Source organism: Populus alba, chromosome 6 (assembly GCF_005239225.2).
Source record: "Populus alba chromosome 6, ASM523922v2, whole genome shotgun sequence".
Classification (NCBI taxonomy): domain Eukaryota; kingdom Viridiplantae; phylum Streptophyta; class Magnoliopsida; order Malpighiales; family Salicaceae; genus Populus; species Populus alba.
The window spans coordinates 8,283,168-8,302,185 of record NC_133289.1 but is presented as its reverse complement, the minus strand read 5'-3'; the positions used below and the strand labels follow the sequence as shown (position 1 = coordinate 8,302,185).

Here is a 19,018-nt window from a genome sequence, read left to right as displayed (position 1 = left end):
TCAGTGCAACTTCTACACGTTTTAATTTTAAAGTTAGGCTAGAAAAATAGTCATGTAGAGAGATTTCAAAATTAATCAATTGAAAAATGTTTAATAACAATGCTAAATAATTTTTCATAACCTAGACATTTTTTAGTAAGTTAATTTTTTTTATCTGACTCATAACAATAAACTAGAAACAACTAAATATAGTAGTAGGATTTGGCCATTGAAGAACCGAGATCTCAAACTATCATGTTAATTTAGACTAGTTCATGGCCAAGAGGTGGTTCTGTCTGGGTTGAAAAGAAATGTCATAATCTTTTTTTTTATACCCTGAAATTATTTGTGTATTTTTTTTCTTAAAAGTTGAAAAAAAAATTAGATATTTAAAACCAAAAAATATATTTTTAGAATATAAGGAGATAAGCCTTAAACCTCAGAAGATTAAAAAGTTGGAAGAATAGTCAGTTTGGGACACTTCGACAAGATAGGTTGAGAAAAAAATTGATTTGAAGCAAAAATTTAAGTTTGAAATCCTAGTTGACTAAAATTAGAAGAATTAGTTAAGTTTAACAACTTAATTAAACTTTTAATGGGTTTAATTGAGTTAATTAAGAATTTAATTGGAGTAAAAATGAGTTTTAAAGTCAATTTGGCCAAAATTTAAAGAATTAATTAAGTTTAAGGACTTAATTAAACTTTTAATGAGAGTTAAAGATTCAACCAAAGACTAAATTATTAAAAATCAAGTTTAGATACTTAATTTGGGTCATTACACAAAGATTGAAAGATTAGGGACTTAAATGAAGCTTGAAGGATGCAAATTGTTGTAATCAAAGGTTTAATTAAAAGAAATTTAAAGTTTGAAGGCTGATTAAGGGTTTAATTAAAAAATTTCATGTCTAAGGACCAATTTACAAAAACACGACTTTGAGGATTGAAATTGGTGAAATCAAGGGTCAAATTAAAGAAAATTAAAAGTTTAATGGTCGTCTAGGAGTTCAATTGAACAAATCAGAAACCAAGAAACAAATTGTAAAAGACACTTAAATTTGGGGCTGATAAATGAGTTTGACATGGATGAAATTGCATAAAATTAGGAGTTCAAGAGGAAATTACCGGTGAAATTAAAAGAAATTGAAAGAATAGGGATTAAATTGAAGTTTTCCAAATCCCAAATTAAAAACCCTAATTTTTAAGGTTTAGCGTAGATGACGCGTCGTTCGGCTATTATGCATCTTATTCTTCGGTTGTTTTGGCTGATGAAATAGGCATTTTCAGATGAATGAATGTGGTGTTTCTAACCACTTTTCAAGCTATAACCACCACCATTCAACTGAAAAATACTCCCTCAACAACTCTATTTCCATGAAATTAAACATTTGCATCCCATTTTCTCCAATGATCTCAACATTTTGTTTATGATCAACCACCACTATATTTTCATATTCCATTCTGATTAAGTTCATACTTCCAAATGAATGAATGTAGAGTTACAAACCTTTAAATTAAGCAAGAATGGATTCAGCATAAATATATGCACCTCTCTGCCAAGTTTAGGTGGATTCAGGCAATGTTGACGTTAGAGTTACTTTAATGAAGCCACGAAAGTGACCAAACCAGCTAGCCTTAACTGAGACACTCATTTGCACAAAACCATCAAACTCTTTAATGTGTTCACACTTAAAAAAACTCCCAGATGGTTCTTATCAAGGATTTAAAAACCTTTATCTCAAGATCAAAAGGCCAAAAACACTTCATCTTAGCCTCCAAGTTTGTTACAAAACTACCTAAATTCAAAACCATTGATCTTATGGTGAAACCAACCTAGTTTTATTTTGTTAAAATCCTAACAAACTCATCTAAAAGCTTTCAGTTATCCTATGAAATAAGAGGTAAATAAAGGAGAAATAGATGGGGGAGAAATGAAGGAAAAACAATGGGAAATAAATTTTGGTTAAGGTTTAAGTAATCCAATCAAGTTCATGATCTCAAGGATTCGATTTGTTTTTATTGGGTTTGGAGATAAGAAAAAAGAAAGGCAGCATTAGAAATTCATTCTTATTTGAAGATTTCAAGTTTGGAAGGTATATCCTTGCAAACCTTAGAAATGAAGTCCATAAGGCCTGCTGAATTGATTTTTATTATTTAAATACAATGTTTTGAATGTTCTATCATGTTGCTGATTGTCTTAATACATTATGTTTGCATTTGAGTTTGATTTGAAATTTGTCAAATGTGGCAGCAAGGTTATGATGTTTCTCTGGTTTAGTTAATGCATGTTTCTGGGTTTTTAAGTGTTATTTGGTTCTTGTTAAGGTTTAGAAAGATATTTTTGAATCCTAAATTGCCTAAATATGTAGGTTGTATTAGATTAAACAGTTTTGGCAAATGAAATTTGATGCTTTTTATAATGATTTGTTGTTTTTTGTGAGTCTTTTGATTCAAGTATGCTTGATTTTGGTAATATGTCTTATTGGAACTAAGAAAAACATGTTTTAGAGGTAAAAAATAGTGATTCTAGGTTTGGACAAATGACTGGGTTTTTTGAGTTTAAGTCAGTGTTCTTTGTATTCTTGAGAAGAACATTGCTTTAGCCCCTTGATTTAAACTATTTTTGTCCATTTCCTTACACATAAACTTTTGATTAATCAATAATTTGGTGTTCATTGTCATTAACAACATGTTTTAAATAGTTTTTAATATTAGGATTTTGGTTTTGAACCGAAATTCATTGTGCTAAAATCATGATGTTTGAATAATAATCGAAGCAAATTAACACTAGATTTTTTTATCCATGTGTGATCATGAATAAAACCATGCCTTTTATTGCTTGAGATCTGGTCTGGTTTGATGTTCATGTTGTTGAGTTTAGGTTTGAATGTTCTTGATGTTTTTCATTCTTACTGTGTTTGATCTATTTTTTCTAGAGAAATTTTTTCAGTTTTTATATTGTTTTTATGTTGAGTATGTTTTGGTTTTGGGTCTTTATTTTGGTCAACCCAATCGAGTCAAAACCAGGTTAATCATTAAGTTTTGTTTGTTTTGCCTTTTTTTTGTTATTGTTAAAGTTTCTTTGGTTTAAGGGTGCGTATGGAAAACATCCCTTAGTTTTTGTTTTGAGCAGTTTTATTTCAAAAAAATAGGTTTTGCTAAACATGACCTTATAAAAATACAAAAAATAAAAATATCTTTGCTTTGCATGTTACATACGACCAAGTCTCTCAAGATAATAAGAAACATACCTTATTTAAAGAAAATAAAATACATGGTGTTTTTAGTATTTCCATACAGAATTCAAAAAATATATATTTGCATGCATTTTAAATTTAATAATCAGTTTATTGATTCCATGAGAATTTGACCAATATTTCAATAACTCAATAAAATTTAATTCATGAGAATTAATGGTCAAGATTTTGGTATAAGTATTGAACCTATAAGTAAGCTAATATTTAAATATCAATAATTGACTACAAAATTCTAAGAATTATTCAGAATATTCATCAATTTTAATTGAAAGTATTTTTCACCACAACACATGAATTGTGAAAATCCTTTATGTCTTCCCGGATAGGTAAACCTTGTCATGGCACCTGCATGAACATTTTCTACAAGAATTCATTTTAGCACACAAGCCCATAATAATTTTGAAATACTAAACTTATTCACACAAATAAATCTCCATCTTAAACCTTAAATACACCACCGCTTAAAAACACATAAAAATCCTTATACCATATTCAAATCACATAATGCAACTTATCTCATGTAGGGTATGTTAAAGATGATAATATTTTTTTTTAACTACAATCAATTTCTTATCCTTAAAATCTTTGATAAAATCAATATAACTTGGTTTTTAACAACCCTGAACTAAATAAGAAGATAGCAACTCCTTGACTCTCCAACACCGTGTATCCACGTGAGACAAGAAAGGAACTGAAAATGCAAAAGAAGAAAGAAAGAAAAAGATGGGAACTACAAGCCCAAAAGAGTGAAATCAACTATTATTAGTCCCACTAATTTCCTAAGAATTGTATTCTCATTTGTCGACCAATGACCAAAAGGGTCGTGGACTTCTGGCTTGGGAACTCAGCTTACAAAACATGTTCAATGTCTCCAATCCTCCATTTTAAATGACTTCGTCGTTCTTTCTTTATCTATTGTTGAAGACATGTCGGCGATATAAGCAAGCAAAATGGCTGCTTCTCACTCTTCAACTGCTGTCAATGATTTTATTTTGGTTTGTTTTTGCTTCTACGATATTTCCTTAGAAATTAATCTGTGGATTGTGAAATTAGGCAACAAAAGCCTGCCGACGATAAGCAAGGCATCGTCTAGTGAAAGCTTATTGACAGGGACCTCTCCTTGCATTGGAGGGTTCTGTCATGTCATGAAAGAGTCGTTCTCTGAATGTGTCCATCTACGTTTCTTTTCTTTTTTCTTTTCTTTTTTTTTTTATAGAAACTGCAGGTCTTTTTTCATATGTTTGGATCTCAATAGGATTAATACTAATTGAATGTGTGGTGGTATGATTTGACCACCGCTATACCTTTGATCAATTCTACATTATTTTTCTCTTTAATGGGCCCTTTCGAGAGTTAAAATTGCTGCTGGATACATGATGATTACTTATCAAATTTGGTTTCCACTTGTGTAATGACGTTAATAAGTGGGATGGTGGCTTATACTATGGTACAAACCCCTGGTTTAGACGACAAGTGGGGGAGGGAAACAATAGAAAGTCAAATAATAATAATAATAATAATGTAATTTAATCTTCCAAGTGGCCTTAAGCTTATCCACAAGACTCCCTTTGTCACGCTCTAAACATGATTAGTATGGGTTAGCACTACTGGCAAACCAATTACTTGCACTTCTTTGTTTTCTTAATCAAGATTTAAAAGGTAAATAAGTTGATTACATCTTTGAAAACTTTACTGCATTAGTAATCAAAATTTAAGATTACGAAAAAACTATTCTAAATTACTCAACGTATCAAAATATTATTTATATTATTTTACTTGTTGGTCGGGTTGCCTTTGAACCATCCAAGTTAACCAGGACATGTCAAGGAAACTCCCATACAGTTTTCATTTTAAACCTGGGCTAGGCAAGGAGCTGTATCAATAGTTTTTTTCTGTCAATGTTATCCTCTAACTTTTTTTACCATCGATTGGTTTGCTTTTAGACCGGCTAAGCTAACCAGGTCATATCAGTGCAACTTCTACACGTTTTAATTTTAAAGTTAGGCTAGAAAAATAGTCATGTAGAGAGATTTCAAAATTAATCAATTGAAAAATGTTTAATAACAATGCTAAATAATTTTTCATAACCTAGACATTTTTTAGTAAGTTAATCTTTTTTATCTGACTCATAACAATAAACTAGAAACAACTAAATATAGTAGTAGGATTTGGCCATTGAAGAACCGAGATCTCAAACTATCATGTTAATTTAGACTAGTTCATGGCCAAGAGGTGGTTCTGTCTGGGTTGAAAAGAAATGTCATAATCTTTTTTTTTTATACCCTGAAATTATTTGTGTATTTTTTTTTCTTAAAAGTTGAAAAAAAAATTAGATATTTAAAACCAAAAAATATATTTTTTAGAATATAAGGAGATAAGCCTTAAACCTCAGAAGATTAAAAAGTTGGAAGAATAGTCAGTTTGGGACACTTCGACAAGATAGGTTGAGAAAAAAATTGATTTGAAGCAAAAATTTAAGTTTGAAATCCTAGTTGACTAAAATTAGAAGAATTAGTTAAGTTTAACAACTTAATTAAACTTTTAATGGGTTTAATTGAGTTAATTAAGAATTTAATTGGAGTAAAAATGAGTTTTAAAGTCAATTTGGCCAAAATTTAAAGAATTAATTAAGTTTAAGGACTTAATTAAACTTTTAATGAGAGTTAAAGATTCAACCAAAGACTAAATTATTAAAAATCAAGTTTAGATACTTAATTTGGGTCATTACACAAAGATTGAAAGATTAGGGACTTAAATGAAGCTTGAAGGATGCAAATTGTTGTAATCAAAGGTTTAATTAAAAGAAATTTAAAGTTTGAAGGCTGATTAAGGGTTTAATTAAAAAATTTCATGTCTAAGGACCAATTTACAATAACACGACTTTGAGGATTGAAATTGGTGAAATCAAGGGTCAAATTAAAGAAAATTAAAAGTTTAATGGTCGTCTAGGAGTTCAATTGAACAAAATCAGAAACCAAGAAACAAATTGTAAAAGACACTTAAATTTGGGGCTGATAAATGAGTTTGACATGGATGAAATTGCATAAAATTAGGAGTTCAAGAGGAAATTACCGGTGAAATTAAAAGAAATTGAAAGAATAGGGATTAAATTGAAGTTTTCCAAATCCCAAATTAAAAACCCTAATTTTTAAGGTTTAGCGTAGATGACGCGTCGTTCGGCTATTATGCATCTTATTCTTCGGTTGTTTTGGCTGATGAAATAGGCATTTTCAGATGAATGAATGTGGTGTTTCTAACCACTTTTCAAGCTATAACCACCACCATTCAACTGAAAAATACTCCCTCAACAACTCTATTTCCATGAAATTAAACATTTGCATCCCATTTTCTCCAATGATCTCAACATTTTGTTTATGATCAACCACCACTATATTTTCATATTCCATTCTGATTAAGTTCATACTTCCAAATGAATGAATGTAGAGTTACAAACCTTTAAATTAAGCAAGAATGGATTCAGCATAAATATATGCACCCCTCTGCCAAGTTTAGGTGGATTCAGGCAATGTTGACGTTAGAGTTACTCTAATGAAGCCACGAAAGTGACCAAACCAGCTAGCCTTAACTGAGACACTCATTTGCACAAAACCATCAAACTCTTTAATGTGTTCACACTTAAAAAAACTCCCAGATGGTTCTTATCAAGGATTTAAAACCTTTATCTCAAGATCAAAAGGCCAAAAACACTTCATCTTAGCCTCCAAGTTTGTTACAAAACTACCTAAATTCAAAACCATTGATCTTATGGTGAAACCAACCTAGTTTTATTTTGTTAAAATCCTAACAAACTCATCTAAAAGCTTTCAGTTATCCTATGAAATAAGAGGTAAATAAAGGAGAAATAGATGGGGGAGAAATGAAGGAAAAACAATGGGAAATAAATTTTGGTTAAGGTTTAAGTAATCCAATCAAGTTCATGATCTCAAGGATTCGATTTGTTTTTATTGGGTTTGGAGATAAGAAAAAAGAAAGGCAGCATTAGAAATTCATTCTTATTTGAAGATTTCAAGTTTGGAAGGTATATCCTTGCAAACCTTAGAAATGAAGTCCATAAGGCCTGCTGAATTGATTTTTATTATTTAAATACAATGTTTTGAATGTTCTATCATGTTGCTGATTGTCTTAATACATTATGTTTGCATTTGAGTTTGATTTGAAATTTGTCAAATGTGGCAGCAAGGTTATGATGTTTCTCTGGTTTAGTTAATGCATGTTTCTGGGTTTTTAAGTGTTATTTGGTTCTTGTTAAGGTTTAGAAAGATATTTTGAATCCTAAATTGCCTAAATATGTAGGTTGTATTAGATTAACAGTTTTGGCAAATGAAATTTGATGCTTTTTATAATGATTTGTTGTTTTTTGTGAGTCTTTTGATTCAAGTATGCTTGATTTTGGTAATATGTCTTATTGGAACTAAGAAAACATGTTTTAGAGGTAAAAAATAGTGATTCTAGGTTTGGACAAATGACTGGGTTTTTTGAGTTTAAGTCAGTGTTCTTTGTATTCTTGAGAAGAACATTGCTTTAGCCCCTTGATTTAAACTATTTTTGTCCATTTCCTTACACATAAACTTTTGATTAATCAATAATTTGGTGTTCATTGTCATTAACAACATGTTTTAAATAGTTTTTAATATTAGGATTTTGGTTTTGAACCGAAATTCATTGTGCTAAAATCATGATGTTTGAATAATAATCGAAGCAAATTAACACTAGATTTTTTTATCCATGTGTGATCATGAATAAAACCATGCCTTTTATTGCTTGAGATCTGGTCTGGTTTGATGTTCATGTTGTTGAGTTTAGGTTTGAATGTTCTTGATGTTTTTCATTCTTACTGTGTTTGATCTATTTTTCTAGAGAAATTTTTCAGTTTTTATATTGTTTTTATGTTGAGTATGTTTTGGTTTTGGGTCTTTATTTTGGTCAACCCAATCGAGTCAAAACCAGGTTAATCATTAAGTTTTGTTTGTTTTGCCTTTTTTTTGTTATTGTTAAAGTTTCTTTGGTTTAAGGGTGCGTATGGAAAACATCCCTTAGTTTTGTTTTGAGCAGTTTTATTTCAAAAAAATAGGTTTTGCTAAACATGACCTTATAAAAATACAAAAAATAAAAATATCTTTGCTTTGCATGTTACATACGACCAAGTCTCTCAAGATAATAAGAAACATACCTTATTTAAAGAAAATAAAATACATGGTGTTTTAGTATTTCCATACAGAATTCAAAAAATATATATTTGCATGCATTTTAAATTTAATAATCAGTTTATTGATTCCATGAGAATTTGACCAATATTTCAATAACTCAATAAAATTTAATTCATGAGAATTAATGGTCAAGATTTTGGTATAAATATTGAACCTATAAGTAAGCTAATATTTAAATATCACTAATTGACTACAAAATTCTAAGAATTATTCAGAATATTTATCAATTTTAATTGAAAGTATTTTTTACCACAACACATGAATTGTGAAGATCCTTTATGTCTTTCCGGATAGGTAAATCTTGTCAGGGCACTTACATAAACATTTTCTACAAGAATTTATTTTAGCACACGAGCCCATAATAATTTTAAAATACTAAACTTATTCACATGAATAAATCTCCATCTTAAACCTTAAATACACCACCACTTAAAAACACATAAAAACCTTTATACCATATTCAAATCACACAATGTAACTTATCTCATGTAGAATATGTTAAGAATACTAATATTTTTTTTAACTACAATCAGTTTTTTATCCTTAGAATCTTTGATAAAATCAATATAACTAGGTTTTTAACAACCCTGAACTAAATAAGAAGATAGCAACTCCTTGACTCTCCAACACCGTGTATCCACGTGAGACAAGAAAGGAACTGAAAATGCAAAAGAAGAAAGAAAGAAAAAGATGGGAACTAACAAGTCCGAAAGAGTGAAATCAACTATTATTAGTCCCACTAATTTCCTAAGAATTGTATTCTCATTTGTCGACCAATGACCAAAAGGGTCGTGGACTTCTGGCTTGGGAACTCGGCTTACAAAACATGTTCAATGTCTCCAATCCTCCATTTTAAATGACTTCGTCGTTCTTTCTTTATCTATTGTTGAAGACATGTCGGCGATATAAGCAAGCAAAATGGTTGCTTCTCAGTCTTCAACTGCTGTCAATGATTTTATTTTGGTTTGTTTTTGCTTCTACGATATTTCCTTAGAAATTAATCTGTGGATTGTGAAATTAGGCAACAAAAGCCTGCCGACGATAAGCAAGGCATCGTCTAGTGAAAGCTTATTGACATGGACCTCTCCTTGCATTGGAGGGTTCTGTTATGTCATGAAAGAGTCGTTCTCTGAATGTGTCCATCTACGTTTCTTTTCTTTTTTCTTTTCTTTTTTTTTTTATAGAAACTGCAGGTCTTTTTTCATATGTTTGGATCTCAATAGGATTACTACTAATTGAATGTGTGGTGGTATGATTTGACCACCGCTATACCTTTGATCAATTCTACATTATTTTTCTCTTTAATGGGCCCTTTCGAGAGTTAAAATTGCTGCTGGATACATGATGATTACTTATCAAATTTGGTTTCCACTTGTGTAATGACGTTAATAAGTGGGATGGTGGCTTATACTATGGTACAAACCCCTGGTTTAGACGACAAGTGGGGGAGGGAAACAATAGAAAGTCAAATAATAATAATAATAATAATGTAATTTAATCTTCCAAGTGGCCCTTAAGCTTATCCACAAGACTCCCTTTGTCACGCTCTAAACATGATTAGTATGGGTTAGCACTACTGGCAAACCAATTACTTGCACTTCTTTGTTTTCTTAATCAAGATTTAAAAGGTAAAATAAGTTGATTACATCTTTGAAAACTTTACTGCATTAGTAATCAAAATTTAAGATTACGAAAAAACTATTCTAAATTACTCAACGTATCAAAATATTATTTATATTATTTTATAATATATTACTTTAAATAAAAGCTTTGAGCAAAAAATTTGTATAAACCTATATTATTAGATTAGATCTAAATATATAATTTATATTATTTATTAATACACCACATTAAATAAAAGTTTATTTAAAATTAGAACTTGTACAAACTTATATTATTTTATATTTTACTTTTTATTAAATAGAATAAAAATATTAAGATTTAAACTCATAATATATTAATCAATAACACTATAATATCTTATTAAAAAATCAATTCAATATAATAATTAAAACTTTAAAATGAGATTTATATTATTATCTTACAACAGATATAATTATTACAAGTCTAACGAGTAAATCAACGCATATATCGCTCTGAACTCTCAACCTCATAAATGTAGTAAAGGTCTTCATCAGATATCTTTCTTTTAAGCTTAGTTAATTATTTTTGTTATCCAATGCAAGATTTTCATGGTTTGATCAGTAGAGCTTCTGGGCAACAATCTAGGTCTTTGGTGGGGTCCATCTCATTTACCAATCAGAAAACGTGGCACTCCAAGGATCTAAAAAAATTAATCATAAGAAACGTGGGGCCATTGTTTAACAGGTAGATCAAGCATGCATGCCTGCCACGCGTCGGCAGATGCCGCGAACATCGTACTCGTGTCTATGACGACAAAAATAACACTCCGTAAACATCATCCAAACCGCCACCCATAACCTCATAGCTGTTGACCCACACGCACACCCAAACAAGGGAAACTTCAATCTAGCCCCTTATTTATATCTTATTATTATTTAGTTGTCTCAAAACTCTTGCTCTTATCAATTTTATCCTAAATATAATGGACATAAGATAATGTCACTTCCATACATGGCGCAAAAATAAGATAAAATATATCCTAAAAAGATTATTTTAGTATCAAATCATATTAATTTCTTTTATCCAATTCACTAGCTTGTATAAAAAAGAAATTTACAATAATTCAGCGCTAACACTATTCATTATAATAGGTTGGGTTTATATATATATTTAACTAGAAACACTTAGCATGAAAATTGAAAACAATGTTTACTTATCATTAAATGAATGGATTAAGAAGTGACATATTTTAATGTGCATTACTTTAGGGTAAGTTTGATAACATCGAAAGACTTGACACCCGACTGTGAATAGAATAATATTAAGGGGTTAAAATGAGCTTTACCCAAGTAACCTGACGTCACAAACGTGACTGACCAGTGAGAAAGCAGAAATATCGGGGAGCGGGTAAAGTATAAATTTCGAGGCAAAATTATGGGTAATAACGTAATTATGCTAAGTACAATCTTCTTCCTTCAAGCTTCTTTGGTTTTTAATGAGTAAAACTGATGAGAGTGACCATTACGTGTGCACCAAGCGAAAAGCCCAACGCAGTAACCCTCACTCTTCTTTCTGCTCCTTTATTCTCTCTCTCTCTCTCTCTCGCCCTCTCTACCTGCCTCAGTCTCATAATTGTTCTTATTTTTATTGTTTTGGGTTTTCTTTTGGAGATGATTTAAAGGTTTTTATGTGAAAGAAAGAAGGAAGGAAAAATTTTTAATGGATGGTTTTTGAAGGAGTGGTGGATTTTTGGAAGAGAAATGAAAAGGGAAATGAGGAAATCGTTTAAGGATTCTCTTAAAGCGCTTGAAGCTGATATTCAGTTTGCCAACACTCTGTAATCTCTTCTCTCCTTTCTCTGTATTTTTCCAGTTTTTTTTTGTTTGTTTGTTATTTGTATTTTCTGTGTTTTTTGTGTATTAACTGAATTTGGTGAGATATTTTGGGATTTCTGAGAAAATTGTTTTGGTTTCTAATTTTATTTCTTTTTCAAGTTTTTTTTATTATTTTTTTTAATGACATGTTTGTTCTTGTCTGTTTGTCTGTCTGGTTATTTTCTTTTTGTTTAGTGGGCTAAGTGGATTGATATTCTTATCAATGTGGATAAGGTATTTATTGAGCGGGAAAGCATAATTTTTTTTATTTTACCCCAGTTTAAATAAATTTCCTCCATCTCAGAAAATCAAAGTTTGTAAAGGAAAAAAGGGTAGAACTAGCTGTGGAAGTTGGTATTTTTACTTTCGACCCTTTTGTATTTCTGGTAATTTAGTTCTTCCTGTTTCAGGTATTTATGTCAATTAAGCTGTGAACTGGAAAAAATAATGATTAACTAAAAAAAAATTGTTTTTTCTGGGATTTCTCTCATTGAAGGTTGCTATAATGATGCTACTTTGTGTCACAGACATTTTCTTTGCTCTATGTTGGCATGATTCGTTCAAGTGTTTTTGTAATTTATCCACGGAAGAACCATCCAGGAGACTACATTTGATTTTTTTAGAAATTAGAACACTTGATAGCCATTGTTGATTGAGAGCAAATTGCAAATTTAAAGGATTACTGGGACAGTGAATAGACGGTGAATTTGCCCGTTTTGTCTTTTTTGTAGCCACGCGAGACTTCACATGATGCGGTTGTAGATGGGCGAATGATGCCCTGCTAGATGAATTGCTTTCTTGTTTGAAACTGGTTTCGGATTTTTATTATACTCTGCATTTGTTATCATATTTAGTATGCATATCAGTTTCTGTTTCAGATAGGCTTCTCAATGGCTCCCTGTTCTTTCCCTGGCCAAGATAGAAGGTTTAATAAGCTCAATACATGGTTATTAACATCTTTGTGGTTATGAAATTTTCTGCGTTGGACAATTTGTTCCTCAGAAACGAAGTTAGAGTGTGTGTGTGTGTGTGTTTATGGGGCTCTTTATTATGATGCCCAAAAATATGGTTTATTTATGTGTTTTTCGTGATGCAGAGCTTCTGATTATCCCAGGGAATATGATGGTGCCTGCCTTCAAATGAGATTATCCTACAGCCCTGCCGCTCACCTTTTTCTTTTTCTTGTCCAATGGACTGGTTTTCACCTAGCTGGTGCCTTGGGATTGCTTAGAATTCTTATATACAAGGTGGTTTACTTATTCTTTTCTAGTTTATGTGAAATTGTTTTTAGTGGCCAAAAGTCAATTTATGATTGCTGAACTCCCTTCTGCTTGCAAATTTTATTATAGTAAAAAACAAACGTTGCCTAATCCTTGATGTATTATTATCATGTTGAGTCGCAGGCTTATGAGGATGGAAAAACAACCATGTCTATTCATGAAAGAAAGGCTAGCATAAGAGAGTTCTATGGTGAGTGAGGTTTAAAGAAGTCAATAACTTCAAGTGTATGAATCAAAATTTTAAAGCATGCTGCATTTGGTTTATAATTTATTTTCTTTGAACAGAGATACCAGCAGTCCAATCCATTCATCACCTTTTCTTTTTGTGTTGACAGGGGTGATATTTCCTTCTTTACTGCAACTTCAAAGAGGAATCACTGATGTAGAAGACAGAAAGCAAAAAGAAATCTGTGCAAAGTACAAAAAGAAAGATGAAATGGACAAAGGAAAGGTCTCTGAAATTGATTTAGAGAGAGAAGAAGAATGTGGCATTTGCATGGAGATTAATAGCAGGGTTGTATTGCCCAAATGCAATCATGTAATGTGTTTGAAGTGCTATCGGGATTGGTAAGTTAACTTCCACACACCAGCAAGCATGTGCACATGGACACACAAATAATCACATAGGAGGACTCAATCAGGGAATGTAACTTCTAAAATCATGCAGCTAGGTACCTTTTCTATTGATGCTTTTACATTATCCAGTCTATTTGCACAGGGGATGAAAATTGATAAATACTTGGTAGACTAAGTTATCGCTCTGAAGTTCAAGAGGTTGGCGATTCTGTTGCTGCTTGACTCATTTCATTATTCCATAGAAACCACCATTATATGGATCGATATTGAATGCAGCAATTTCTTTAGCTGTTGTTTTTCTTGGTAGTTTTTCATTATTTCTCTCAACATATAGAACTCATGTTGCTTGATCATATTGCTAAAAAAAGATCGTCCCCTGGCAAATTATTTGGTGCTGTCTTCTTTTGGGGTCGTCCTTGTCTGCCAAAATCATCTTGTCAAATACGGCCAGGATCAGATAATTATGTCTAAATTCTCTGCTAGTTCATGTAAACACCAATGAATCGTAGTGTGCTTTTGGTCCATGCTCACATTACAAGTTTGACTTCAAATCTCTCTTCTTGCTGTGGTTGCTTTAGGCGTGCTCGCTCTCAATCATGTCCTTTCTGCCGAGACAGTCTCAAGAGAGTCAACTCAGGTGATCTTTGGATCTACACCAGCAGAAATGAGATTATCGACTTGTCTTCAATCACTAGACAGAATTTGAAGAGACTGTTCATGTACATTGACAGGTTGCCTCTCATTGTTCCTGATCCAGTGCTTGTTCCTTACGAGCCCTGTTACCGGTTTTAGGGTCTGGAGTTTGTATAAAATTCTGGTTGGTTGTATATGATTCTTGCTTCTCTCCTTCCAGGAGCACATTTTAACGCTGTAAATACCTTTTCATTTTTAGCACGCTATGATTTACAAATTTATTCATTTAAATGTGTAGAAAATTCGTGCTGACGACAGGTACGTGGGACTGTCTTTGCCCATTGATCATTGCGCGATCATCCTTGAAGGGTGATCCGGAGTTTTGATCATCCGTGCTTATGCAAAGATTAGTCTTTTCAAAATTACCTTGAAAATGTATTACTGTTCATTGAAGCAACTTTTTATTTATCTCTCGTTCTTGTCTCTACTAGGATCGGTGCCCCTGTTTCTTTACTGGCCAAATATAATAAATAAAAAAATTGAAAAAGGATTAAATTAAAAAATAATAATTAATCAGTGTAATGAAAGAATATTGTCATTGTACTGATATAGGTTAACATGCAAGATTTTATAATTTGGATTATGCGCACGTTTATAAAAAGTTTTAAAAGTTTACCAGGTCACATCCTTTTGTCATCAAGCATCAACACGGGAAAAAATCATGCAGAAAGTGTAAGGAAACAAGTAAAGTTGTGTTTAGAGATTTCTTACTGCTGCTACATAAAACTATGGAGTATCAAAAAGAAATCCCTGTCAAACTAGTTGCAATTTTTTTTTTTTTAAGGTGATGAATGGAAATGGAATAATGATTGTTTTTTAATGTATTTATTATTAAGAAATATATTAAAATAATATTTTATTATTATTTTTAAAAAACTAATTTTTAAATATCAATACATTAACATAAAAAAAAAAAAAAAACTAATTTTTATAAAATGGTGTCTGTGCAGTGGTTCCCGACAGAAATCCTGAAAGATGATCAACTAGATTTTCTCCGGCCAACATCAACCACAAAAAGATGGCGCCAAATGTTACAAGCAAAGCACAAGTCACCAGACCCCACATTCAGATAAGGCAAGATAAGGTCTCTACTTTCAGAACCATCAGATGGATACGCAACTTGATCCAACGGCCCCTAAATCACCAGAGAGGATAAAGCATCAAACCTTCATTAAAAACCAGTAAGAACACAACAGCACTACCAAAATCACCACTGGCACTCCCCATTCCGCAACTCTCCAAAAAAACATACGCGGTTAACGTTAGACTCCAGCCATGGCTGCCACCACAGCTGCTGCCGCTACATCTTCCTTCATGGGAACACGTCTGCCCGATATCTATTCAAACTCGGGTAGGATCCAAGCCAGGTTCGGATTTGGCGGCAAGAAATCACCCAAGAAGTCTATTAAGCCTAGTACTCCAGACCGCCCACTTTGGTATCCAGGAGCCAAGGCACCTGAGTACCTAGATGGCAGCTTGGTTGGTGATTACGGATTTGACCCATTTGGGTTGGGCAAACCAGCTGAGTACTTGCAGTTCGAGCTTGACTCTTTGGACCAAAACTTGGCTAAGAATCTGGCTGGAGATATTATTGGGACACGTACTGAGTTTGCTGATGTGAAGTCAACTCCATTTCAGCCTTACAGTGAGGTTTTTGGGTTGCAGAGGTTCAGGGAGTGTGAGCTCATTCATGGAAGGTGGGCTATGTTGGCTACTCTAGGTGCACTCTCTGTTGAGTGGCTCACTGGAGTTACCTGGCAAGATGCTGGAAAGGTATATATATATATATGTCAGGAATTTTTCTTGGATGTTTTTTAAGGAATTCGATTATGAAAAGTTGACTTATATATGATTTTTGTGTTTATTGTTTCAGGTGGAGTTAGTTGAAGGCTCATCATACCTTGGTCAGCCACTACCATTCTCCATTACAGCATTGATCTGGATTGAGGTTGTCGTTATTGGATACATTGAATTCCAAAGGAACGCAGAGCTTGACCCAGAGAAAAGGCTCTACCCAGGAGGCCAGTTCTTTGATCCTCTAGGCCTAGCTTCCGACCCAGAAAAGAAGGCCACCCTTCAATTGGCAGAGATCAAGCACGCTCGCCTTGCCATGGTAGCCTTCCTTGGCTTCGCAGTTCAAGCTTGGGTTACTGGAAAAGGTCCCCTCAACAACTGGGCTACTCACTTGAGCGATCCTCTCCACACAACCATTATTGACAACTTGTCCTCTTAAAAATTGTGCCTTAATTTGCCCTGGGAATGTTCCACTCGGTTTTATTAGTACAGTAGTGTTTCACTATGGAGTATTAAAATATTTTTTTATATTTTTATATTTATTTTTTACATTAGAATACTAGCATGATATAAAAATACAAGAAAAAAATAATTAAAAAGAAAAACGCAAAAAACACACGCCCTATAGCTTCCTTGTCATCATGTAAAAATTATAACCTTCGATCGACAATTCAAGCACATTAATTCTTGTTGCATGCCCTCTATTACTTCTAGATATTGTTAATGCATGTGTGATAAGATCATTCAAGTAGTTAAGTCAGAAATGGAGGTCGCCCTAGGAAGCAAAAGGACCGCGTGCAGAGCATAAACTTGTTTTTGTTTCAGAAATGAAACGAGGATTAATGAAAGAGAGAAAGGAGAGGAACTTGGTTAACCTAAATTTGAAAATATGCCTCTTCTATGTTTTTTACATGGGTTAAATGATTTATGTATTAATATAGGTAAATTAATAGAATGTCCGCTCGAAATAAATATTTTTAAGAATTTCAACGATTTAAATTACAGAAAAAAGTATTTTTTTTTAGTCATAATTCCTTTCTTTTATCAATGTATTATTTTATTTTTTAAAAAAAAACAAGTATATTTTTGTCAGTAAACTAATTTTTTGAATGAAAACCTAACACAATTAAAATAAAATTGCAACGAATTCAATTGATTTAAATCAATGAGGAAAAAAATCAATATTTCTTTAGAAAAAACTCCTTTTTTCATTTTATTCCTAGCAATAGCATGTTTTTTTTTTTTAATTAATAGAAGTTTTTTGAATAAAAAACTTAGTATCATATAGAAAGAAAATTTCAATGAAAAAAAATCATGCCTTGATAACTCTAATCCAGAGACATAAAAAATAAAAAATAATTAATTTGGAGAAAATTATATAAAAAAATAAACATAAAAATAAAAAATATTCTCATTGAATATTCATCAGCATTTTTTTTTTTAAAAAAAAAAAACTGCATATTAGATTTATATTGTCAATATTACCATAAAAAGCTTAAATTTTAGTTGAAAAGTAAGGTATAATTGGACTTTTTTAAAAATTTTATTGTAATAATCTTAATTAAAAAGAAAACTACAATACAACAATTAAATAAAAAAAAAAAAAAGTAAAAGGCCATGCGCTTTAGACTTTGGAAGGCCAGCCCGTACTCTTAACCTTAGAAAAATTCATGTAATATTGTGAACACAAAAAAAACACTAACATTATAAATAAGTGTTTTGGTATAATGAAAGTTTTTAGTTGAGAAATGGAAAGACAATGTTTATGCTTAATAAAATAAATTAAAAAAATATATGAACTAATAAATCATTACAAATTATTAATATCAATTAAAAACTAAAGTGAGAAGCTAATCTTTCTTGTAAGAAATAAAAGATAAATGTACATACAAATATTTTAACTTTTTTTTGTTCTTTGCATTTTAATTGTTTTCTCTTATTTATCTTGGAAGTTATTTTTTATTAATAGTATAATTATTTGAAAAAAAAATCTTAAAAATAATTAAAATAAATACCTATCAAAACTCAAATGATTTAAATTAAGTAAGATAAAAAATATATTTTTTTTGCCGAAACTTCATTTTTGTTATTTATTTAGTTCTTTTTAATTTTTGAGGGAACACTTTATTTAATTAAAACCATGCTTATCATGATCTATAAAGCAATTATAAAGTAAAAAATGATAAATAATGTTTCTATAAAAAAATTAATTAATTAAAGGGAGCACTATAAAAATTGACAATAAGGAAAATATATTATATTTTCATTGAATATTTATGCACAAATATTTTATAAAACGTGTGCTTATAAGTTTCATATATAACCATAAAAATGAAATATTATAACAAAAGGCTAAAATAATATTTTAAAGACATAAACTAATAGAATAATTATTAAAATATAATTATTTATCTAAATAGGGTCTTGTTACAAGATATATAAAAAAAATAAAAAAATATAAGGAAATAAAAAATCAACAAAATGCATGAGGCTTGAAACTTTAAAACCGGTATCTATTTATTTTTTAACATGTTATATATAGAAAAATTACTAATTACATTTATTTCATCAAAATTTGAATTTGAAGTCAAACTAATATATGGAAATTAAAAAAATAAATTTTTCTTGAATTTTAGTCGAATCTAATAAAAAAAAACTTAATTAATTATGAAATTATTATAACACACCATTAATCTAAGGAGAGGCAAACAGAAATTAGTTTGAATTAAAAATTGAAAAGATCAAGCGGTCCTAAG

The 19,018-nt window shown here is 31.0% G+C and overlaps 2 protein-coding genes across 6 annotated transcripts; both read left to right on the top strand.

The window, feature by feature from the left end:
• Window positions 1-11,517: 11,517 nt before the first annotated feature.
• On the top strand, window positions 11,518-15,668 carry LOC118048444 (E3 ubiquitin-protein ligase AIRP2). 5 transcript variants are annotated; one of them, XM_073409961.1, is made up of 6 exons: window positions 11,518-11,882; window positions 12,651-12,844; window positions 13,016-13,166; window positions 13,323-13,389; window positions 13,535-13,766; window positions 14,354-14,693. In XM_073409961.1, exons 2-6 carry the CDS (start codon window positions 12,810-12,812, stop codon window positions 14,565-14,567), a joined length of 699 nt encoding a protein of 232 aa, XP_073266062.1. In that variant the 5' UTR covers window positions 11,518-11,882; window positions 12,651-12,809; the 3' UTR covers window positions 14,568-14,693. The 5 variants fall into 5 exon arrangements, 3 of the variants coding, with proteins under 3 accessions (XP_073266062.1, XP_034914007.1, XP_034914006.1); XM_035058116.2 differs by lacking the exon at window positions 12,651-12,844 and adding an exon at window positions 15,419-15,668 and having other exon boundaries at window positions 11,522-11,882; window positions 14,354-14,506; XR_004687472.2 differs by lacking the exons at window positions 12,651-12,844; window positions 14,354-14,693 and adding an exon at window positions 15,419-15,668 and having other exon boundaries at window positions 11,525-11,882; window positions 13,535-13,870.
• Window positions 15,669-15,679: 11 nt separating this feature from the next.
• LOC118048443 (chlorophyll a-b binding protein CP29.2, chloroplastic) lies at window positions 15,680-16,798 on the top strand. The gene is made up of 2 exons (XM_035058114.2): window positions 15,680-16,241; window positions 16,342-16,798. The coding sequence occupies exons 1-2, from the start codon at window positions 15,744-15,746 to the stop codon at window positions 16,699-16,701; spliced, it is 858 nt and encodes a 285-aa protein (XP_034914005.1). The 5' UTR covers window positions 15,680-15,743; the 3' UTR covers window positions 16,702-16,798.
• Window positions 16,799-19,018: the final 2,220 nt, after the last annotated feature.

Bases quoted from the DNA above. Each gene is read 5' to 3' on its own strand.
- LOC118048444 (XM_035058115.2), top strand. From the start codon at position 11,806: ATGAAAAGGGAAATGAGGAAATCGTTTAAGGATTCTCTTAAAGCGCTT. The intron at 11,883-13,015 runs GTAATCTCTTCT...TTCGTGATGCAG, and splicing joins ATTCAGTTTGCCAACACTCT to AGCTTCTGATTATCCCAGGG. The intron at 13,390-13,534 runs GTGAGTGAGGTT...TTGTGTTGACAG, and splicing joins TAGCATAAGAGAGTTCTATG to GGGTGATATTTCCTTCTTTA.
- LOC118048443 (XM_035058114.2), top strand. From the start codon at position 15,744: ATGGCTGCCACCACAGCTGCTGCCGCTACATCTTCCTTCATGGGAACA. The intron at 16,242-16,341 runs GTATATATATAT...TTATTGTTTCAG, and splicing joins CCTGGCAAGATGCTGGAAAG to GTGGAGTTAGTTGAAGGCTC.